The sequence below is a fragment of the Rhipicephalus microplus genome, chromosome 6, assembly GCF_043290135.1.
Source record: "Rhipicephalus microplus isolate Deutch F79 chromosome 6, USDA_Rmic, whole genome shotgun sequence".
Taxonomy (NCBI): Eukaryota; Metazoa; Arthropoda; class Arachnida; order Ixodida; family Ixodidae; genus Rhipicephalus; species Rhipicephalus microplus.
Window position 1 is genome coordinate 75,403,291 of NC_134705.1, and position 24,471 is coordinate 75,427,761.

At 49.1% G+C, this 24,471-nt stretch overlaps 1 protein-coding gene across 3 annotated transcripts in view; it reads right to left on the minus strand.

Moving 5' to 3' along the window:
* Nucleotides 1–24,471, minus strand: part of LOC119167590 (uncharacterized) — a 190,976-nt gene that overhangs the window by 44,300 nt on the left and 122,205 nt on the right. The window contains exon 5 of one of the 3 annotated variants that reach the window (XM_075866080.1): nt 21,130–21,229. The exons of the other annotated variants lie outside the window; for them this stretch is intronic. Within the exon in view, the coding sequence (XP_075722195.1) occupies nt 21,225–21,229 (5 nt within the window). The 3' untranslated portion in view covers nt 21,130–21,224. Of the gene's footprint in view, nt 1–21,129; nt 21,230–24,471 lie in introns of those variants that run through there. 3 annotated transcript variants of the gene reach the window in all.

Sequence of the window (24,471 nt, forward strand, 5' to 3'; positions counted from 1 at the left end):
GTGGGTTACAACATGAAAAATATACGTGCTATTTTATACATGAACAAAACTAAAAAAAAAAAAAAAACCTCTACTCAATGAGGCGTAACAAAAGTGAAACGTAAAAATAAGGAAATCACAATGAGCAAATAGTGAATGTAGTAAAATTATACAGTACTAGCAAAAAAGTGTAAAAGTAAGGGAAATGACACACACACACAAAAAATCAAGAATCCACTGGAAAACGCTGGCATCTTGACACGTGGAGACAGAACTTCGTAAGGAGGGGAATAGATCGGATGACTAAGGAGAGCTATCGCGAAATAGGTGAGCTGATAAAGAATGACGAAAGAGGGAGTGATCAGAGATGGAAACGATGTCACCTGGTAGCCGATTCCAATCGTTTGATGTGACCGGTATGAAGGAGCAAGAAAATGTGTTTGTGTAGCAGAAAGTACCTTTAACCTTGTGTTCATGGTCGATCCGAGAGGAGTGATATGTGGGAGGCGTAATGAGCTCATTACGCAGTGATGGATGATGGTAGGTCTTATGGAAAAGGCAAAGGCGGAAGTACTTGCGACGCAGTGATAGAGGTGGCAGTGACAAGTGGTGCTTCATTGCTGTTACGCTTGATGTACGGTGATAATCCGATAGAATAAAACGTGCAGCGTTATTTTGAATTAGCTCAAGGTGCCTAATCAAGTTTTCGTGGTGAGGGTTCCAGATTGCAGCAGCGTACTCCAATTTCGAGCGCACGAGGGTTTTATAAAGAAGCATCTTCAAGGAAAGTGGGGCGTTGCTGAAATTTCGACGTATGTATCCCAATGTACGGTTAGCATTGTTCGTGATGACGTTAATATGGGCATTCCATGTTAGATTGAAAGAAATGGTGACGCCTAAGTACCGGTATGACGACACTTGGTCAAGATAAACATCACCCAGTTTGTATGTTGAGGAGTTATTAGGCTGGCGGGAGACTGTCATTAGCTTGCATTTTTTGGGATTTAATTTCATAAGCCATTTATCGCACCAATTCCTAATGTTATTTAAGTCTGTCTGCAAGATGTTCCTATCATCATCGGTACGTATTTCCCTGTAAAGCACACAGTCATCGGCATATAAATGAACGGATGAAGAAACGCAGTCAGGGAGATCATTAATATATATTAAAAACAGCAGAGGTCCCAGAACTGAGCCTTGCGGGACACCCGATGTTACACTTATTTCCGGCGAGTCATGACCGTTAACAGTGACGTACTGAAGACGGTTTGTTAGAAAGTAGTTGAGCCATGCCAGTACATTCGAGTCAAGGTTGAGAGAGGAGAGCTTATGCATTAGTAAAGCGTGATTGACTTTTTCAAATGCTTTTGCAAAATCCAGGAAAATGCAGTCAATTAGAGATTGTTTATCAAGAATGGTATGCAGGTGATGAGTGAAAAGAAGCAACTGGGTTTCACAGGAAAACGTACGCCTAAAACCGTGTTGGGCCGATGTAAAAAATGAATTCGATTCTAAAAGTTTCGCAATATGTGAATGCAGTACATGTTCCATTAGTTTACACGGAATGCTTGTTAGTGAAATGGGCCGATAGTTAAGAGCGGAGTGTTTATCACCAGACTTGTGTATCGGCACAACCTTACCGACCTTCCAGTCCAGCGGCAAAGTTGCTTGGTCAAGTGACTGCTGGAAAATCTTACACAAGAAGAGAGACGAATATGCGCTTGTTTGTTTGAGAAATTTTGAGTTGATACCGTCAGTCCCACATGATGAGGATGTTTTTAAGGTGTCAATTAACTTCAAAATTCCTGCAGAATCAAAAATGATAGGAAACATTGAGCGGTAGTCACGGCACACAACTGCGTCAACAGGCGCAGCAGTATTTCCCGAGAAATTGGCTGAAAAAATATTGTTAAATAACGCGGCACATTCAGATGGTGGTAGCGGCTCACCAGAGTCATCGTTAATTGATAAATCCGCATTTTGGCTAGAATTGATAACGTTCCAAAATTGCCGGGGGTTCCTTGATAACAATTCAGGCAACGTATGCGTTTGGAAACGATTCTTAGCAGCACGCACAGCTTCCACGTATTCTGCCTCAGCATTTTGATACGCTACCCAGCAGTCACTAGTATTTTGCAACTTGGCTGTGCGGAAATAGCGCTTTTTTCTATTAGACAAACGTTTTAGATGCGTGTTATACCACGGTCTTTTTGTGTTGTTCCGTATGCGTCGAAGGGGAATGTGCGCATTGGTGACATTAGTAACTAAGTTTTTGAAAAGGTCCCAGTTCTCTTGTACACTTCTCTCTTCAAAATTGCAACAAAATGTGTCTAAGTACGCGCACATATCTTGGTTAATGGCGTCAAAATCTGCATTGCGGTAGTCCCGGATGTACTTGTCTTTTTCAGTTCCACGTGAAAAAGACATGGTGATGTCGAAATGTAACACCAAATGGTCGCTCAGACCAGGAAGATAGATAATTGGGGATATGAAGTCTGGATGAGTTGACAAAACTAGGTCTAATGTATTAGACGATTCATTAGTTACCCTTGTTGGTTTCGTTACAACCTGGGTAAAGTTGAAACAATTACAAAAATCTAGGAACTGTTGGGATTGTGTTGAAAAGGGGTCGAGTAGAGGAACACCAGCGTGCCAGGTAATGTTAGGAAAATTCATGTCACCAAAAAGAAAAATTGGTGACGAAGGATACCGAGTGACGACATAGCTGAGAACGTCATGCAATTGATCGACGAATGACGATGTATAGTTTGGGGGACGATAGCATACGCCTAATATAATCTTTGTGTGCTTACTTGAAATACCAACCCAGACTGTTTCCAGAGAGGACACAACTTCTACTTGAAAAGAGGAAATTGTATGCGATACGGCTATCAATACACCACCACCCTGTCTATCTTCTCTATCGCACCGATACACATCATATGTGACGTCAGTCTGGAAAATTTCTGTATTTTCCACCGTTGAGTTGAGCCATGTCTCGGTTAATATTACTAATTTTGCCTCCATTGAGGAAATAATAGAATTAAGCTGAATCCTGTGTTTCATAATGCTCCTTATGTTGGAAAAAAGAACAGGGACATTGAAAAGAGCAGTCACGTCATCATTCCTACCTCCGGCTAATTGTTACTTGTGAGGACGACTGAAGTGAGTAGAATTCGCATTCATTTTGCGGTTACGAGTACTAAAGGCGGGTCCATTGCGACTACCCGAAGGCTTATCTTGGGTGACACTGTCGTTTGGAACGGGAGTTGTAATCTTACTAGTTGCCTTCTTTAGTATACTATCAGTAGCACGGTCATAAATGTAGCAAGTGTTACCTACATACAACTTGTCATGGCGAACTGAGAAAGCTGGTGACTGTGGCAATGAGTTTGCAAACTCAAATAGTTTTTTCCGTGCAACTCGTGTGGCTATTGAAAAGTCTTCTGTGACGGAAACATTAATACCTTTAAACGTTGCTCGCTTAAAAAGAACTTGTTGCCGAAGCTTAAAACGACTAAACTTGACAATGACAGGTCTACACCTGTTTTCTTGGTAGCTGCCACCTAACCTATGCGCACGCTCAATTACATCATCAGTTATGTTCGGGTCGACGTGTTGCATCAGAAGGCTTACAATTTTTTCCTCAGTTTGTATCCACGATTCCTTAGCGTCCGGGATACCATGAAAGATTAGGTTATCACGACGCGCCCTGTCTTCAATGACGTCAAGGCGTGAACTCATGACAGTGCTTGTTTGTTCGAAGGTTTTCACGGCCTCTTCTGCTAGAATGAGCCGCTCTTTTACGTCATCAATTTTGTCACATTGGGCCTCGATTTTCAATATCCGCGTATTCATTGCGACAAACCCTTCTTCGAAAGACTTCTGCGCCGTCGCGACATTAGCCGAGATATCCACTTGGCCCTGGGCTAGCCTACCCGTCTCAGCCTTTAGTTCTTTTAACATCGTTAGCACTTCTTTTTGCCATTCATCGGGACCGGGGTTGCTTTCAATATCTCCGCAACACAACAGCTTAGAAAGTACATGAACATATTCATCATATGCGGTACACAGTGCGTGGGGGCACGGGAAAAGCAAAGTACATCTGTTGCTAGTGCGCTTAGCAAACAGGGAACATTTGTTACTAACCTGCACGAAGTAAAAAAGTCGCACGAAGTGGAATTGAGCCATGGTGTCGCAGGTGACTTTCCCGTGCCCACTGAAGCGATGCGAAGCATCGAGCCTGGTTATAGCTTGCGCTGAAACTGGTTGCTTTGTCGATGCGGCTGTCCGGGTCAAGTGGAGCGATGCGTCTTGCGGATAATCGTTGAAAGTCATCAGATGGTATGGCGTTTCACCGCTGTCGCTGTGCACCGGCTGATTTGACTGTTGATCCGTAGGCATCAGATAGACGGTGCGTAACACGTGGCAGCTCGGACAAGTGGCGAAACGGACCAGAGCCTGCACGAAGTAAAAAAGTCGCACGAAGCGGAATTGAGCCATGGTGTCGCAGGTGACTTTCCCGTGCCCACTGAAGCGATGCGAAGCATCGAGCCTGGTTATAGCTTGCGCTGAAACTGGTTGCTTTGTCGATGCGGCTGTCCGGGTCAAGTGGAGCGATGCGTCTTGCGGATAATCGTTGAAAGTCATCAGATGGTATGGCGTTTCACCGCTGTCGCTGTGCACCGGCTGATTTGACTGTTGATCCGTAGGCATCAGATAGACGGTGCGTAACACGTGGCAGCTCGGACAAGTGGCGAAACGGACCAGAGCCTGCACGAAGTAAAAAAGTCGCACGAAGCGGAATTGAGCCATGGTGTCGCAGGTGACTTTCCCGTGCCCACTCGTGACTTTCCCGTGCCCACTTTCCCGTGCCCATTCAAGCGTCGCGTGACGCTGTGTAGACCAAAGTGCCATCTTAGCAGTTTCTCAGACAGTCCACGTCGACGTATCGGAACCCAGACCCAGACTTTGTCGCCTGGTGAGTAGCTAATAAACTTGTGTCGGGTGTCGTAGCGTTGTGCACCTTGATGCTGCTGATGACAGATGCGCACGCACGCGAGCTGTCTGGCCTCTTCGGCACGCTGAGTGAATTCCTCGGCGTTTACATGGATGTCGTCACACTCATGCGGCAACATGGCGTCCAATGTTGTCATGACTTCTCGAACATAGATCAGACTGAACGGTTTCATTCCAGTGGTTTCTTGTTGAGTGGTATTATAATCAAAGGTCACCTACGGCAATATCTGATCCCGTATTTTATGTTCCGTGTCAACGTACATGCTGATCATGTCTGTGAGGGTCCTATTGAGGTGCTCCTTCAGACCGTTTGTCTGCGGATGGTATGCAGTTGTTCTCCTGTGAGCTGTACCGCTGAGTGTGAGAACCGACTCCAAAAGATCTGCGGTGAAGGCTTGTCCTCTGTCTGTGATCACTGTTGTCGGAGCACCATGCCGAAGGACGATGTTTTCGATGAAGAACTGAGCGGCTGCTGCTGTTTCGCGCTGAATAGCTTTAGTCTCCACGAAACGGGAGAGGTAATCGGTGACCACAATAATCCATCTGTTCCCTGTTGTGGAAGTTAGAAAGGGACCCAAGAAATTCATTCCAATCTGGGTGAACGGTTTTGCTGGTGCTTCGACTGGATGTAAAATACCGGCTGGCTTGCTGTGACGCACTTTTCTCTTTTGCAGTCAGTGCAAGTTCGCACGTGATAGTTAACAGCTGCAGGTCACTTTGGCCAGTAGTACTTGCATCGTAGTCAGCACACTGTTCGGGTGTAGCCTAGATGACCAGAAGTTGCTTCATCATGGCACGCTTCTATAATTTCTTTTCGAAGAGAGGCAGGCACGACGAGCAAGTGCGGGTTACCGGATGGTGAAAAGTTTTTCTTATAGAGAACATCGTTTCGCAAGCAAAAAATGGCAGTCTTCTAGCAAATAACCACGGCACGTCTTTGCGTCATCCTTCTAAATATTCAATGAGTGGTAAGAGCTCAGAGTCACTGCGCTGCTCTCGTGCAATAGTCGCCGTGTTGACAACTACCAAGGATGCCGTGTCGATGTTTTCGTCATCAGGAGCGACAGTTTCCACTGGCGACCGTGAGAGACAGTCGTCGTCAGTGTGCCTCTTTCCAGATTTATAGATGACGGTCATGTCAAATGCTTGAAGCCTTGGGCTCTAGCGCGCCAAACGACCAGATGGATCTTTAAGGTTGGTGAGCCAGCACAAAGAGTGATGGTCGCTAACAACCTTGAAGGAGCGGCCGTACAGATACGGACGAAATTTGATGACTGCCCACACCACGGTGAGACACTCCTTCTCGGTAGTCGAGTAGTTCTCCTCCGTGCGAGAGGGAGTTCTGCCGGCGTAGGCTATTACCCTTTCACAGCCGTCTTGCCACTGCACCAGAACGGTCCCTAGACCTATATTGCTGGCGTCAGTGTGAAGTACTGTAGGGGCATCCTGGTCGAAGTGCGCATGCACTGGAGGTGTTTGCAGGCGTAGTCGTAGTTCATTGAATGCCATTTGCTCCTGTTCACCCGAAAAGAAGAAGACGTCCTCAAGTGTGAGTCGTGTTAATGGCGCCGCAACAGACGAAAAGTCCTCGATAAATCGCCGGTAATAGGCGCACAACCCTAAGAAGCGTCTCACAGCCTTTTTGTCACGGGGTGCAGGAAATTGCGCTACGGCATCTATTTCGGCCGGGTCAGGTCGAACACCCTCGTGACTGACGACGTGGCTTAGAAAGCTGAGTTCGTTGAAACCAAAATGACATTTTTTCTGGTTTTAAAGTCAGGCCGGCCGAGCGTATGACTTGGGGTACGGTGAATAGACAGCTTAGATGTTTCTCGAATGATGCTGAGATTACAACATCGTCCAGATAGACCAAGCATGCTTGCCACTTCATGCCCGATAGTAAGGTGTTCATGAGACGCTGAAAAGTGGCTGGCGCCGAGCACAACTCAAAAGGAACTACCTTAAATTCGTAAGACCATCAGGCGTCACAAACGCCGTTTTTTCACGATCTCTCTCGTCGACTTCTATCTGCCAGTAGCCGCTTCGGAGGTCCATTGAAGAGAAATAGCCCGCATGACGCAGCCGATCGAGTGAATCGTCTATGCGAGGCAGTGGATAGACGTCTTTCTTCGTGACTTGGTTCAACTTGCGATAGTCAATACAGAAACGCAAGCTGCCATCTTTTTTCTTGACTAAAACCACGGCGGACGCCCAAGGACTTTTCGAAGGTTGTATGACGTCATCCACGAGCATCTTCTGTACTTGCTTCTGAATCTCCTCGCGTTCGTTCGGAGCCACACGGTAAGGGTTCTGCCGAATTGGTCGCGTGTTGTCTTCAGTAATGATGTGGTGCTTGGTCAATGGTGTCTGCCGGGCCTTTAACGTATGCGAAAAGCAGTCTTCGAATTGGTGTAAAGTCCAAGCAGGCGCTTCCTATCAGAGGGTGGTAGCGTGGAGCAGATGTCCACCGACCAAGTTGTCAAGGCAGGGAGTGTCGCGTCGTCTGGTTGCAAAGCACAGCAATCCCTTGCTTGGTCTATATTGTCGAAGTAGGCGATTGCGGTACCCTTCTAGATTTGACGACACTCGTTGCTGAAGTTTATGAGGAGCACTTCTGCCTGTCCACCAGTAAGCGTTAGCATGCCTCTCACGATGGAAGTGCCTTGCGTGAGCAAAAGAGCGACTATGTGCTCCACTATAACATCTTTATAGCAAGGCCACCCACTGGACACAGACACAAGGCAGCAGGATCTCGGTGGGAGGGTCACATCGTCGGCTATTCGCAAACGGCCGCGTAGTTCGTCGCTGCTGTCGTCGACGTACGGATGTGCGCAAAACGTCACCATACGTTGAGGGATGTTGATAACAGTGCTATGATCTCGAAGAAAATCCATGCCCGAAATTAGCTCTTTATAGAAGTCTGGCAACAGGACGAAAGTGGCCATGAAGCTAGAATCCCCAATGCGAAGTCGAGTGGTGCATTTACCCATGGGAGTCATCAGCTGACCACCAGCACTCCTTATGTGCGGCCCTGTCCACGGTGTCTTGACCTTTCTAAGGCGGTCGGCGAGTTCTTGTTGCATAATTGAGAAGTCGGCGACAGTGTTGACCAGTGCTGTAACGTGATGTCCCTCAATGAAAACGCCAAGATCTGCACGTACAACTTCACCGGCATTAGTATTCGTCGTCGTATTCGTCGTCGTATTCGTCATCGTACTCGTCGTCGTGTTCATCGTGGTTGTCGTCATATTTTTTTGCGATTATAGGGGGAACCTTTCGGTGTCTCGACGATTGGCAACCCTGCCCCCGGAGGTCGCAGCAGTTAGTTTCTCCGGCGCAGGCTAGGCGAACGGCCTCTGGTGACGTCCGCGTAGCTCTGAGGGAAGTCACAGTGACGCGCAGGAGATGGAGATCGCCAGTGACGCGCTGTAGTTGCTTGTGTAGTCGACAGTTGATCGGCATCGTTGGCACGATGGTCTTCAGAGCGGAAAGAAGCGGGACGAGAAAAGTTCCCGAACCCGGAATCGCTATGACGGCAATAGCGGGCAATGTGACCTGGTTCTCCACAGTGAAAGCAAATAGGTCGACAGTCGGCCATGCGCCACAAGTCAGTTCGGCGAACTGGTGGTCGTCTCATGGAATCCCGTTGCCATCAAGGTATGGCTGCGGGTCGTGGCTGGAAGGGTGTCTCCACAAATGATGGTGGAGGACGACAGACCGCATCAGCGTAGCTCGCTGGATGTGGCTCAGGACTTGGCGCGGGTGGTGTAACGGCTTGCCTCAACTCCTGGCGGAAAATTTCGGCAACAGATGTGACGGGCGGTTGAGTAGGAGGGACGCAGAGGGCATGAAGTTACTCACGCAGTATTTCTCTAATCATTTTTCGCAGGGAACTTTCACATACGGCAGTGTTCTGAGCTGCAGCACTTACTGCCGTGTGGTTCGGCAGGCGGTCAAAGTGTCGGCATGGTTGTCGTAGTGCGCGCTCGATGACAGTCGCCTCTCTTATGAATTAATCTACTGTTGTAGGTGGATTTCGTACGTGGCCCGCAAACACTGATTCTTTGACACCCTGCAGTAGGTGACGCACCTTCTTCGCCTCGGGCATGTCAAGGTCAGCTCGTCGAAACAGACAGATTATACCCCCTGCATACATGGCGGCTGTTTTGTTTGGTTTTTGTACGCGAGCCTCAATCAGTTGATGTGCGCGATCCCGTCGGTCCGAGTTCGAAATTGTGGCGAGGAACTTTCGACGGAAATCTTCCCAAGATTTGAAAGTAGCCTCGTGGTTCTCGTACCACGTGCGAGCGCTATCTTCTAGGGCGAAATATGCACGGCCAAGTTTGTGGTGTTCGTTCCAGAGGTTAGATACAGCGACCCGTTCGAACTGTTCGAGCCAGTCATCGACATCCTCGTTATCTTCCCCATGGAAAGCTTCAGGAACGCGAGGATGTTCAAGAGTCGCCTGCGAGGGAAGAGTGGTCTGCGATGGAAGGGTAGCCGTGGATGTGGTAGGAGCTGCCATGCTGGTTAGAGGCGGAACAGGTGCTTGATATGTGGGGTTTAACGTCCCAAAACCACCCTTTGATTATGAGAGACGCCGTAGTGGAGGACTCCGGAAATTTCGACCACCTCGGGTTCTTTAACGTGCACCCAAATCTGAGCACACGGGCCTACAACATTTCCGCCTCCATTGGAAATGCAGCCGCCGCAGCCGGGATTCGAACCCGCGACCTGCGGGTCAGCAGCCGAGTACCTTAACCATTAGACCACCGCGGCGGGCCGCGGAACAGGTGCGGACTCCAGACTTAGGCCTAGTAGGCGCCGACTGAATCGGTGCACCGGAGTCCTGACGAGGGGCTGGGTCTCGGGACTAGGTGAACGGGTCCGAGCAAGACTGTCCTGCATCCGGTTGTAGGCTCCAGCACCTGCATCAGTGTCACGACGTCAAAACAGAGGTCTTGCTGCAGAGATTGAGACACCAGAAGCAGGTAGATCTTTTTAATTAGAAGAGGACGCTAGGTGGCGCCGACAAGAAGAGCCACGTCCGCAAGTGCTCCGTGAATTTTCCGGCTCCATTGTGAAAATTTATGTGTCCGGCCGATTTAGACTATTGCCATGGCTTCCTGAAGTTGTTCCGCATCGACTGACACCAACCACAGCTGTAAGTGACCGGATATTTTTATTTTAGAAGCCCAAACGCACCTGTCTATCGTGCGAGCTCGACAATGCCATTGCCGCCTAGTAGGCGGCTGCAGAAACGCTACCGTGCGCGTTGCGCGCGTACACGATGAATCTCGCCAATGAGCCCTCAGACGCTATTGCGCGTCCTGGACCCTCGCGGATGACGGACACGTGACGCCAAGAGCTTGAAATTATGAATTTTGAAGACTCTACTGCTAAGATACTCTGAACGCCAAATGAAACCAACGATCAGAACGCCGAGACCGACAGCCAAAAGCAAGCGGATGGAGCCCGGCAAACGGTGCTCACTCTGCGGCAGAACAAGGCTCTTGCGAAAGAAAAGAAGGCCAAGTCCGTGGATTTTTCGACGACCTCGTGCCACCAAAAATTATCCACTGCTGAAGCAACCAGAAAATCTAAATACAGGCCTGCCCACAGGCGGCTACCCCCCTTGCCCAAAGACGACTTCAAGATAGTGGTGCGACCACACCAAGGGCTACCGGTCAAGACCCTGACTAGTCCACTACTGGCAGACGCCGTGATAGAAGCTTGCAACGGAAAAAATATCTGGTGAGCAATTTTCGCTCAGAATGAAGCAAGCTTCCAACATCTTCATTGTTTCGACGCCGCACCATACAGTGGCGGACGAGGTGAGGCGTATTACCACCCTAAAGATGAACGGCTGGCCACACTCAGTCAATGCCTACGTAGCGGCAAGCGAAGGGACAACTAAGGGTGTCATTCACGGCTTAGATCCCCACACGATGCTTGAAGCGCTAAAAGCCAATCTCTGTATACGCACCCAAGGTGTCGAAATTGTGCAAGCACGGATGTTTAAAAACACCAAGACGGCCGTTATAACATTTTTTGAAGGGAGTACACCTTGGTACGTCCATTACAACGGCGGAAAACTTGATTGCTACCCCTACAAGGTTGCCACCCAGGTGTGCAAAGTGTGTCATCAGGTTGGTCACCGTTCGGACGTTTGCCCCCAGCTGAACACTCAGGTGGGTCACGTTTGCGGACAACGGGACTCTGCAACCGGACATGAGTGCTCTCCGAAGTGTGCAGCTTGTGGTGAGGGTCATATGACAGACGACCGAAGTTGCAGAAAACGACTGAAATCTCAGCAGAAAAGAACCTCAAAGGCTAGTGTGCACCTGCCTACTCCGAATGACACCTCACTAAAACCACCTCAACGCCCCCGCTGGTTCAGTTCTGATGATGAACAGTCTGCCCTTGACCACTGTCCAGAGTCACCAAAGACTCGCCCAAGGTTTGGCTCTAGATACAGATCTAGACCGTGATCCCGGACCCGGAAGGACTCTACTCACAAGACCCCACCCCGATTTTACTTACACAAGTCACCTAAATCCGGGGCTCCACGCTCAGCGATCAAGCAAGCGCCCGAACATGGCGAGGTGAGCTATGCATGAGTTGCTTTTCCCGCTGCTCCTATAACGGCTAATCCAAAATATCAAAAATTATTAGCGAGAACAAGCTCCTCCGTGAGAGCTTGGCAGAAATATGTTGGCCTCCCTCAAAGCTAACCGCGGTATGGAATCGAGCCAAAAAGCACTTTCTAAAGCAACCGGCACATCTGGCCAGGTTACGATCGAGTCTAATTCAATGGAAGCTACAATAAAACAAGTAATTTAGCAATTGAAAAGCATGCAAAGCTTTCAGAAGCAAATGTTTACGGAATTTCAGAAACTAAAAAATTATGTTGACAAATCTTTTGCCAGCATAAGGGCCACTGTTCTTTTACGGCCTAAAAGCAGCCCAGGTGCTCCGTCTATCCGTCGTCCGAAGCAACTCCCAACCTCGGACAGCGTTAGCACTATCCATGGCGAGTAAAACACGAGCGCACACCAAATACCTCGAAATTTTGCAATAGAATTGCCGCACCTTCCACAAACGTGCGGCCACTCTACAATTTCTTAATACGGCGCCAGTCAAACCTGATGTCATTTGTCTACAAGAGGTTGGGAATAAGCCAGTCAAATTGAGTGGCTACTATACGATATCGAATCCAGACTACCCTAAAGTCGCCACGTTGGTTCTTAAGGGAATATCGACTAGTATAGACTATCTGGTAACTAGCAGCATTAACCACCAAATCATAGGTAGACTATCGCACAAGCGTAGAAAAGCGAAAACCATAATTACGAACGTGTATAGCTCCCCTAAGGAAAAAAGGTCCGATATTGACGCGCTCATTCGGTATGCCAAGAGTAATTTCAGCTTCCAGGATCGACTACTGCTTCTCGGGGACTTCAATGCCCCTCACACTACCTGGGGGTACCAAAAAGATACCCCGAAAGGCCGGGAACTCGAGTAAGTTGTTGATGTGCATGGGCTGCAACTTCTCGTACTCCCGCAACACTCGACAAAATTGGGTAACAGCATCAGCGCAGACACATTTCCTGATCTTGCACTCATAAATAATGTTGACGAGGTGTTCTGGAGCAACATAGAAGAGAATCTCGGCAGTGACCATTATATTCTGAGCGTGTTGATTGCCTCCTCCAAAATTCAGCAGTCTCATGGCCATGTTGTATTAACAGATTGGGTAACTTATCGTAAAGTCCCACTGGCCAAAATTTTACCGGATAGCGCTGAAGATTGGGCAACGCACATACGAGAGGCTCACAAAGCAACTTCTAAGCGGGTTGCGCTCACAGCGGAAACCCCGGTAGTCGATAGCCATCTGATACATATGTGGGAATCCAGGAGAGGGTTGACCAAGCGATGGAAACAACAGCGACTCAATAAAAATTGCGCCATACAGAGATATCTATGCTGAGATATCTGAGCGGGCAAACGCTTTGCAGCAGTTGGAGACGGCGAGCTGGGTGAATTTTCGCGACTCACTCCGAGTAACCTTACACACCTCCAAGACATGGGCAATAGTGCGCAGCATAATGGAACCTGGTAAAACCAAAACGGCAGCAAACCGAACTCTAAAGAAGCTCGCTGAGGAATTCCCAGGAACAGATGACGCCCTCCTCGTTAAGCTCCGAGACAAGTACCTAGGCGCGTTCACAATCCCCCCGTGCACTTTAGCATACCAAGGCCAGGAAAACGCAGTGCTCGACGCACCAATCACAAAGGCAGAACTATTCGCGGCCGCGCAAGCAGCACAGCGCAATACTGCCCCCGGACCTGACCAGCTAAAAAACACGATGATTCGGAATCTGAGCGATGAACACCTGGAACAACTTACTCGGTATTTTAATGAACAGGTATGGGAGAAGGGCGTGGTTCCTCAACATTGGAAGGAAGCCAAAATTATTTTTATTCCGAAGCCAGGAAAAACACCGACCTACAAAATCTAAGACCAATATCATTAGCATTCTGTCTTAGCAAATTTTTCGAAAAGGTGATTCACACACGTCTCACGACTTACATTGAAGATCGGTACCTTTTCCCAACAAGCATGTTTGGATTTCGCCAACATTTGTCAACGCAGGGCGTCTTCCTTCTACTTCGGGAAGAGGTAATCTGCAATACCATGGTCGGTGCAGAACATCTCGTCGTAGCTCTTGATTTGAAAAGTGCATTTGACACTATGTCCCATGAGCTCATCTTATCTGAGCTAAATGGCATTGGTTGTGGGCAAAAGATATATGACTTCGTTTGTTTTTTTCTAACCTCTCGCACTGCTACAATAGGCCTAGGCAATACACGCTCGGATCCGTTTCCTATGCCCAATAGAGGCACACCACAAGGGGCGATACTATCTCCTCTTCTCTTCAACATCGGCATGAGACGCTTAGCAAGAAGACTAGACAGCGTTTCAGGGCTAGGGTACGCATTCTATGCGGATGATATTACCCTATGGGCCAGCAGTGCCTCTTTGGGACAAAAAGAGCAAATATTACAAGACGCAGTGACCGCTGTTGACGACTTCGCTTATCAGAGCGGAATGAGCTGTGCTCCCGATAAATGGGAATTTATTAGAATCTGAGGCAGAGGCCGCCGCATTCACGAGCCGGTTAACATTTTTCTAGGAGACCACAAGATAAAAGAGATACAGAAAATGCAAGTCCTCGGACTGTGGCTACAAAGCAACAAGCGAGTGGACCACAGAATAAAAACCCTCAGAACAACGGTGAAGCAGATCTCCCGTATGATTTATGGAGTCACTTATCACCGAAAAGGTTTCAAGGAAGCCGAGACGCTCTGGCTGGTTCAGGCTTTTGTCCTCAGTCGGCTAACATATAGTCTTCTTTTCGAGGAGATCAATAAAACTGATTTAAAGGCCCTAGATGCGTTGATACGAACATCGTACAAGGCGGCTCTCGGCCTACCACTTGGAACGTCCACAGAACGTCTCGAAACGCTCGGCATACACAATCATTATGAGGAGTTACGCGCAGCGGTGCTCATTTCTCAACGGAAGAGGCTTAACTTAATCACTACTGGGAGAAAATTGCTACGCAGCGTAGGTTCCCCAGCTCGTCCTCAGTATGCGGGAGAGGAACTGGAGTCCATGGCTAAACAGCTACGTGAAAAGATTCTAGAATCCCCTATCCCAAAAACATGAGCCCCGATATCACAAAGGTTGTAGGAGTGCACGAGCTCGCAAGTTACAGCGACAATTCGGGTACAATCCGGACACGGTGTACACAGATGTCGCCCTATGCGGCACAAACAAGTACGTGCTCGCAGTCGTAGGAGCGGCCCCGGGTCAAGGCCTTTTGACCTGCGCCACGGCACAAGTCACGTCCGCGAATAACGCTGAGGCTTTAGCTATTGCGTTTGCTATTAAAGCTAAGGATATTCTGGAACGGTCGTCCCTTGTTCTCACCGATTCTATGGTCGCATGCAGACTCTTTCTCACGGGAAGACTACCACACAACACCATTCGCCTATTAGGACAGGAGTTAACGCAGGACCATGCTATCATCTGGTGCCCGGGTCACGCAGGACTCGATGACAATGAGAGAGCGGACGGCGAAGCTCGTGCTTTAACCAACCGAGCGGCCTACCACTCTGACGACAGCACCTTTTTACCGCGAGATATCCTTGAAAACCAACGGCTTGAGCGACGAAGGTACAGTGTACCACACACAGCTTTACCCGGCCTGAATTCTTATGACTGGCACCGTATTCAAGCAAACACATATCCAAATCTTTCGTTGAAGCATGCTATTCGCCCTGCTATGTAGAGCGATAGTTGTCCATGGGGCGGAGGCAGGCCCACTCTCGCCCACATATTGTAGGATTGTCGGAAAAGGCCAACAGAAATTGACTCGCCTCAAATAGCCGGAAAAATTTCCTCAATGCAGCAGTGGGAGACTTTGCTCGCCAGCGAGGATCTGGGAGTGCAACTAGCGCCCCTCAACCAGGCGCAGCGGGCCGCCAAAGCCAGTGGAGCCCTGGAATAGGGGCCCCACCCACATGCGCCCGTATCTCTTTTTTTTGTTTTTTCAAATAAACGTTTTGATATATATTTTTAATTAGAATGCGCAAGCGAGTTCTTCTTTTTCGTCCATTTCGTAGTCCTTCGTGGCACATGCACAACTGCCATCGTCTTTCTTGAGCAAGCACGTGACAATATGACGTGGTTCCACAGAGTGTTGAATGTAGGCGACCAATGGAGAGTGTTTCTTTCTAATGCTTCGACAATTCTACTGCCATATGTTGGTATCACATGAAGTTTGATTTTTGTATAAAGAAGGCAAACCTGCTCTTCCATAAATTTGTCGATTACTAGAATTCACCATGTTGGGTCGTTGTGGGAGTGAAAACTCCCGATTTGGTGCTGTTTGCCCGCTCCGTGTGCTCAGAGGAAGCGGCAGCAGATTTGCGTTGTTTATGCTTACGGGTTGGTGATGATTGAGCTTCCATATCGTACAGGTAATGGATTGCGACCGCAATTTTACCCATGTGGTGACTAAACGTGGTCTCCATTCTCTGGAAAGGCTGTTCTTGTTCGTTAATAAGTTGTGTTTTAACAGCTGCGAGGCTATCACTTACGAAGTTCAGAACTAAATGTGTGAGGCCTTGAGTGAATTCTGGGGTTAAAAAATATTGCGCACACATCTGTTGAACGAGGGCTGGTGAATAGGTTGGTGTTAATTGGGAGGGAATTCGGGAGGCCTGCTCAACGAGCGACTTACCAGAGTCCTCCAGGGGGTCCTGCCGTCGCTGTAGCTGCGACTGGGGGGCTTGATCTAGGCAACCTTTTGCGGCGAAGCCAGATGCACCCGGGGCCGCTGCTCTGGCCTCAAGGTCAGGTTATGTGTGGGCTCTCGTTGCGGGAGTGCTGGTCACGTATCGTAGCTTCTCGCACTGCATTGCGAAGAAGGTTGCGGGTGGTTTCGGTTCCTGTAGGTATGCGCAGGTGCCTGGTGGTGTAGTATAGTGACGTGGTGGTGTTTGTGAAGTGTGGTGGCACCGTGGTGTTATGTACAACGTGCCCGGAGACGACGGCAGCAGTGCTTCTCGATTGAGTGGTGGAAAGACGATGACGTTGGCGCGAAACGTCACGCATGAAACTGCGGCCCGCCAGAAAGAAGAGGAAGTTTGCGCGAAAGATCGCGCTGCCAATGCACGAGAGGGAAGAAGGGGAAGACCAGCCGAGGGCAGAACGAGATCGAGCTGGCTGGAGTGCAGATCCTGGGTGTCGCGCGACTGCGGCGACGGGTTCCGGACCCGACCACGTGAAGTCAGGGCAGGCTAGGACGCTCCAGCTGCCCATGGTGTACTTGGAGGTACGCGGCCTTCCAGAGTTTCGGTCATGACAATTCAAGGTCACGTCCCAGGTGTTCATTCTTGCCGTGACTGTTCAAGGTCACGTCCCAGCTGTCGGGGCTTCAACTCCAATCCCGAACCACCCGTGGAGGGCGGAACCTTCCGCGTGGTGATCATCTCTTCGACACGAGCCAGCATCGGCAAGCGGCCGTAGTTCTTGCTAAGGCAAGGGCTACCTCGTCTTCCGCCAAGCGTCGCCGTGCTGGTCAGCGCGTGACTCCACCTGGTGAGATATCGCCAGCGTCCGCCGCCTCAACCCACCGCCACCATCAACGCCACCGGTGACTGTTGATTTTCATAAACATTCTAGCTGGACAGCTTTTAGGATAAGTTTCAGCCTGTCTGCTTAGACTCGGTGTCTGTACATCGCAACTGCATCTTTTTTTGTTAATTAGGCCTCAAGTTTCTACTTTTTTTCACACCCTAAACTGCTTCGTCATTTCTTAGCTCCGAGGCTTTCCCTCCGAGCAACAATTTATTAAACCGTAACCCTGCATCACAGATGGGTGGATGTGCTTGGGGTTGAATAGGTTGCGAGGTCTGCTTTTCATACCTCGTGGTTTTTGAGCACTTGGATTCGGCCCTCCTACCATGGCCTTGGCTGCGGGCGTTTGGGGACTGCTGCGAGGTTGGTTGTTTGGTATGAGCTGTTCAGAAAGTTGCCTCAATAAAGGGTCACTGGGCTTGTCTAGGAGCTGGCGTATCTCTCAGCACACAAGGCCCAGGTCTTGTCTGTCGGGCCGGGCACCCCATGTCGATAGTGAGATGTTCATTGGAGCCTCACTTTAGACAGCGCAGGACGCAACCATCACGTTGTTTGCCAGGGTTAAGCATGCCGCGATTTCCGCACCGCTGTTCCAGTGAATATGGGCAGATGTCATGTTGGTAGCCAGTTCTAAGGCAGCAGTGGCACACTTCGGTGACTGGTCAGAAAGGTCTGCACCGAACTTCCATGCTTTGGAAGTAAGCGTATTGGGGCACACGCTTTCGCTGGAAGTGTAGAGGCGTGCTCCATTCCGCACACTGACCAGAGGAAGCTGCGTTGCTCACACTGCCCCATCTCAAAGTCTCTGACACTGGTCGATAGGGGCATGCAGAAAATAGACGCGTGCGCGCGTCCTTCTTGTATCCCAATTCTCCGACAGATGCAAGGCGCGACATGCACGCGTCGTGTTCACTTTTCACCGAAACCATCGCAAAGTTGCTTCTTTATCCGCTAGGCTATGTAATCTGGCACTGTTGTCAGACTGGAAAGCTTCACTGAATGGCACCTATGGTCGGCTTAGGATAATAGTGATACTTTGAGGATAAGTGACGATGTCGTTCATGAGGGCATCCTGTGTGGTTATAAGGAGGACTCCTGTGATTACTCCTCTGCACCACGTAAGCGGAGATTAAGTACGATCTGCTGCTGAGCTTGAGCGTCTGCACATGGCACAGCTGTTCCGCAAGGTTTAGGTCTGAGGTCCTGATTAAGGTGATGTTCTGCTCCTCGCTTACTCGTATTCACTCACTGAGAGGCAAAAGGGGCTCAGAGAGTAATTTGTATAGCATCGTGCAAGGGTATTACTGCTTCTCGTTGCAGGGATATGCCTCCTTTTATACAGAAGATCACCTTGTGGTTCTCTACGAGAAGACATGACTGGCGGGGCCGGCTGGTTCCATGTTTGTGCTCGTGTTGGTGAAGTAGGGCTGGTCTGAAGCGTGAGGCGCGGACGACCGTAAATATGAATAGTGGGCTGCTTCGGCAACACCACTCGGACCGGGGTGGAGCCGCAGGGTTCGACGTTGTCGACGGGCACAAATTCGTCAGAATCCATGCAGTCTAGTTGGTCTCGTGAGTCAGAATTGATGGAGGTAATCTCCGCGAATTGGTGCCCTGCCCAGTTCTCTTCGTTGCGAGGCACGTTGCAGAACGCATCACAGAACGCGTCGGCCACCGATTTGCCAGATGGTGCCAAATTTGCCGTTGGTGCCAGATGAAAGGTGGTGACTTGCCTGTTGCGATGGTTTTGCGATTTTGTGCCGATGGTTGGAAAACCCTGGCTCCTGAGGACGGATAAGCAAAGCCAGATGTAATCCGATCTGCATGTATTGGCGCCCACGTCAGTATACTCTTACTCGGCGAAAAGCGGTGGGTTCGGCCCGGACCCCAAACTTGATATCAGGCAGGCTAGAGACTGGCGCCGGTTACAAAGAAACACCTATCTTAATCTATTGATTCTCAACGAAATCCCCCCAACGCCGTACCTAGACACATGTCCGTGGTGTTGGGAGCGGCCATCTCTTCCGCAGATAACGTGCACGTATAGACTCAGGCCACCCTAAATTAATTCACCCTTGTTAGGGAGAAACCTATTTAAGAGGCACTGGGAGGTCTGGCTTGCAAGCAAGGATCGATAGAGACAAGCTGCTCGTCTCGATCAGGCCCTGCGAGCCGCGAAGGACAGTGGGGTCCTGGACTGGGAAACCCACCTACCTTGACCCTGATTCCCTCTGGTACAATAGTTTTTATAACTACTACAAGTACCCGGAGTCGAAAGCGACCTGTGCCCTACAAGGCTGCCAGCTATGGGCGAGCCACCAGGGGACGCCGGTCGAGTCGGTCGAGCCTCGTGTGGTACTATCAGCGCTCGTGTTTTGCTAGTGTACATGATAATAAGGGCTGCAGCACGAGCACGAAGGTGCTAGAAGAAAAGTGAAACGAAAGGCGAGGCAAGGAAAGCAAAAAGGAGAACACGAGCGCTGACTACCAACTGAATTTTAAAACAAGAGAAGGCAAGAGGAAATAAAGAGCGAAAAAGAGTTGCAGTCATCCCATACTTCCACAATATATCTCATGGTTTGAAGAAGGTAGGCTCGAGATATGGTGTGGATGTAGTTTTATCAGCCCCGTGCAAAGTAAGCCAGATTTGCAGGATGATGGATGAGCGCCACAGTGGAATCCCCAAAAAAAGTAGGACATGCGCCGTTAAACACATAAATAAATTTGTAGTTTGCGCAGTTGGTGTTGTTTACATGCTTCCTTTAACGTGCGGTCGTTGATATATAAGCCAAACTGGGCAGTGCATTAATAAAAGGTTAGGAGAACATATGAATGATGTGTGCAAAGGAATTAGTTCCAACATCATTCTGCACTGTAAAAGCTGCGGGTGCCAGCCTCGATTTCCGGGCGTGAGTGTGCTGGTACGCCACATGGACAATGTAACTCGTGAAATAGCTGAGGCGTATTTTATTAGAAAACATGGTGACGGTTGCGTGAGCCAACCTTCGGTGGCCTTGCATGACAGAGTTCGCGCTTTTAGATAAGGGTTAGCCATTTTATCATTGTATCTTCTTTTTATCAGAGCCTTCCCCAGAATATGTCACGTTGCTCACGTTTGCTGGTAATAGATTGCGTGTTGTATATATTATCATGTGTGCTGCGAATAAGAAAATTCAGTTGGTAGTCAGCGCTACGCGCTGCAGCCCTTATTATTATGAATTCCAACCAACTAGCCCAAATAGCCCAAATAGCCGTTCTTCTTCTTTGCTAGTGTAGCGTCGCTGTGCCCAGCGAGCCCACTCATACAAAAATGAGTGTTTTGTTTCGTACCTGTCATTTGTTCCAGCGGGAGCGCGTGCGTTCTAATAAGCATTCGACTGCCCTCTGCCGGAGTGGGCTGCTCCGGTGCAGAGTTCGTTATTCACTCTGAATCCACAAATCGGTAACACCACTAAGTAACACCACTAATACTTATCGTCACTCGCATTCGTTAGGTAGAGAATATGTGTGCACATCAAGTTATATTTGATAAATATAAGCGTCGTTTCAGGGCATGTAGCGCGTATACAGTTTAAACAGTGGTCATTAAGGGTAACTAACTGGATTCCCAGAGAAGGCAAGCGGGTTAGGGGGAGACAGAAGATTAGGTGGGCAGATGAGATTAGGAAGTTTGCGGGTATAAATTGGCAGCAGCAAGCACAGGACCACGTTAACTGGCGGAATATGGGAGAGGCCTTTGTCCTGCAGTGGACGTAGTCAGGCTGAAGATGATGCTGGTGGTGATGGTGATGATGATGATGAAGCGTCGTTGTGTCGAAGGTTGTGCTAAATTTACTAAATTGCGCGTAGCACATCTTTGTGAAAACCTTAAGTGTCTGTTGGAAATGAAGTGTGGATATAATTAGGAAGACAACCAGGGCTATTTTGCCAACATATTTATTACAACCCGCTCTTCGCATTGGATGCATTGGACTGCGCCATCGGGGCCTCTGGTTAATTGCCAGGCGCTTCACTGTTAGCCTGCAAAAAAGACATCGGATCGTTATTACAGCGGTTATAACCCTATTTCAAACACAGAACAGTGAGACGCATGACTGTTCTGTGTGCATTCCTTTTGAAGTCGTTATTCCTCGCGTTCGCCTATGGCATGTTCTAATGAAATCAACAAAAAATGTAAGAATTGTAGCGAAGGAAAAACGATGAAAAAAGACACGAGCAAGCAAGCAAGCAGCAGCTTCAGTAGCAGCACCACTACTTGATCACTCTTCTTTGGACGTTGTTCTGACGCGACGAGTAGCTCTGCCTCACTCTCTTGGGACTTTCTGCGAACAACTCTTGCATACCTGTTCTGAACTTTGGACGCTGCGCACAACTGCTTGGACGCTGCGCACAACTGCAGCATGCTGGACACAGTATCACCTTTAGGCGCAAACGACCCTGTTGCCCGAGCCATTGATAACCTACAGCCGCCTCCAGGCAGTCTGCTGCTAGCCAGACACCTGATGACGCGTTCGACAACATGATTGCCTCGGACCTGAACCCTTCTAAAAGACTAAACCTTCACCTTTTCTTGGCGTCATATGACGAAGTTTTTGATTTCGCTTCACCAAAATGTGGACAAAAATCTCTGGTCACCCATCTAATTGACACCGCGGACGCAAGACCTATTCATCGATGCCCTGGCCATGTCTCAGCGACTAAGCGCAAAGCCATTAAAACGAAAGTTGATAAGGTGCATGCTAAGGACAACATCGAGCCATCTTCGAGCCCTTAGGCGTCACCCGTGGCACTTCTAAAAAAGAAAGATAACACCTGGCGCTTCTGCGTAGACTACCGGCTCCTCAACAAAATCACCAAAAAGACCTCTACCCTTTGCCGCGAATAGACGACGCTCTTGATACCCTCCATGGAGCACGGTACTTTTCCTCTATCAACCTTCGTTGAGGCTATTGGCAAATAGCTGTTGATAAAAATGATCGGGAGAAGACCGCCTTTATTACACCCAGTGGTCTATACGAGTTTAAAGCCATGCCCTTTGGGTTGTCCAATGTGCGAGCAACATTTGAGCACATAGTGGACTCGCTACTGAGCAGTTTCAAGTGATTCATATGCTTCTGTTACCTGGACGATATCGTCGTTTTCTTTCCGACGTTCACCAGTCACCTGCAACGCTTGTCGGCTATTTTGCAAGTCGCCCCGCCGCGGCGGTCTAGTGGCTAAGGTACCCGGCTGCTGACCCGCAGGTCGCGGGTTTGATCCCGGCTGCGGCGGCTGCATTTCCGATGAAGGCGGAGATGTTGTAGGCCCGTGTGCTCAGATTTGGGTGCACGTTAAAGAACCCCAGGTGGTCGAAGTTTTCGGAGCCCTTCACTACAGCGTCTCTCATAATCATATGGTGGTTTTGGGACGTTGAACCTCACATATCAATCAATCAATATTTCGAAAGTCTTTCGCACCACCAGTCTTCAACTCAACTCTTCAAGATGGCGCTTTGGCCGCCGAGAAATCGCCTGGTTGGCGCTGCGGGTATACTACCTAATCTATCAAAAATATGCGTTGTCCCCAACTTCCCTATTCCACGTTCTTCCAAGAACGTCCGCTCGTTCTTCGGCCTGTGCTCGTATTTTTTCTCTTTGTTAAAGATTTCGCCGTCCTTGCGCTGCCCCTCACATGTCTTTGTAAGAAGGACGTTCCTTTTTCTTAAGAACCTGACCAAGCGTCGGCTTTTTTTAATCTCGTCAACCGACACACGTCACCCCATATGTTGACCCATTTCGACGACTCTGCGCCTACCGAAGTTCGCACCGATTCCAGTGGTCATGGTATCGGCATTCTCCTTGGTCAAAATCAACGTGGCCACGACTGCGTCATTGCTTACGCCAGCAGCCTCCTCTCCGCAGCTGAGCGGAACTATTCTATAACCAACAAAGAGAGCCTTGCTCTTGTTTGGACTGTCGGGAATTTCATCCCTGTCTTTACGACAGACCCTTTACCGTGGTAAGTCATCACCACGCCTTATGCTGGCAATCTTCACTCAAAGACCCGGCTGGTCGACTTGGCCGTTGGGCACTACGACTTCAAGAGTACACGTTCACTGTTGTCTAAAGGTCTGGCCGCTTGCATCAAGACACTGACTGCTTGTCCCGCTATCCAGTCGACTCGCCAGGCTCTTCGGTGAACGATACCATTCCGCCTGTGCTTGCTGTAACTGACCTGTTCAACATTTACGCTGAGAAACGACGTGACCCTAGTCTTCGTAACATTATCGACCACTTAAACCCTACAGCTCCCGATTCATCCCTTCGTGTCCTTGTGCTAAATGATGGCACTTTGCTTCGTCGCAGTCTGATACCCGATGGTGCTGAACTCTTGAGATTCGCGCACATTTTCGTCCGATTGTTCTGTTCCAGCTTCATGACGTGCAGATGGCGGAGACCTCGGCGTTTCACACATCTACGACCGTGCAAAGCGTTGATCATACTGGCCAGGAATGTATAAGCCAGTGCATCGTTACGTGACCTTGTGCGATCTTTGTCAGCGTCGAAAGAAGTCAACACTCCCACCTGCCGGCTGTCTTCAATCACTTGACGTACCATATGAACCGTTTCATCGTATCGGTCTTGACTTGCTTGGTTCATTCCCCACATCAATCTCGGGGAATCGATAGATCACCGTTGCCACAAACTATGCCACAAGCATTGAAATTACTCGCGCACTCCCCACCAGTCGCGTGAATGACGTAGCGCTCTTCATGCGCCACAACATCATCCTTCAGCACGGAGCACCGCAGCAGCTTCTGACGGGCCATGGAAGGCAGTTTTTATCTCGGTCATTAATAATATTTTAATGTCTTGCTTGACCAGACATAAGCTAACCACGGCCTGCCATATGCAGACAAGTGGCTTAACCGAGCGGACGAACCGAGCCATTACCGACATGCTGGCAACGTACGTGTCTGCCGATCACCAAGATTAGGATGCAGCGTTGCCTTTTGCCACGCTCGCCTAAAATACATCGCGGTACGAGACGGCTGGCAATGCACCTTTCATATTTTAATGAGCTGAAATGCAACGCTTTTTATGTACACGATGATGACTCTTTCGACGCACCCACTTACTGAATACGCTCAAGAACCTACAGTTCGCGCCAACCATGCACGTCAACTTGCGTGCATTCGGCGAACTGACTCGAAAGCAGGCTGAAAATCTTGATACGACAGTCGTCGCTGAAACATACACTTCCCTCCAGGACCCCTTGTCCTC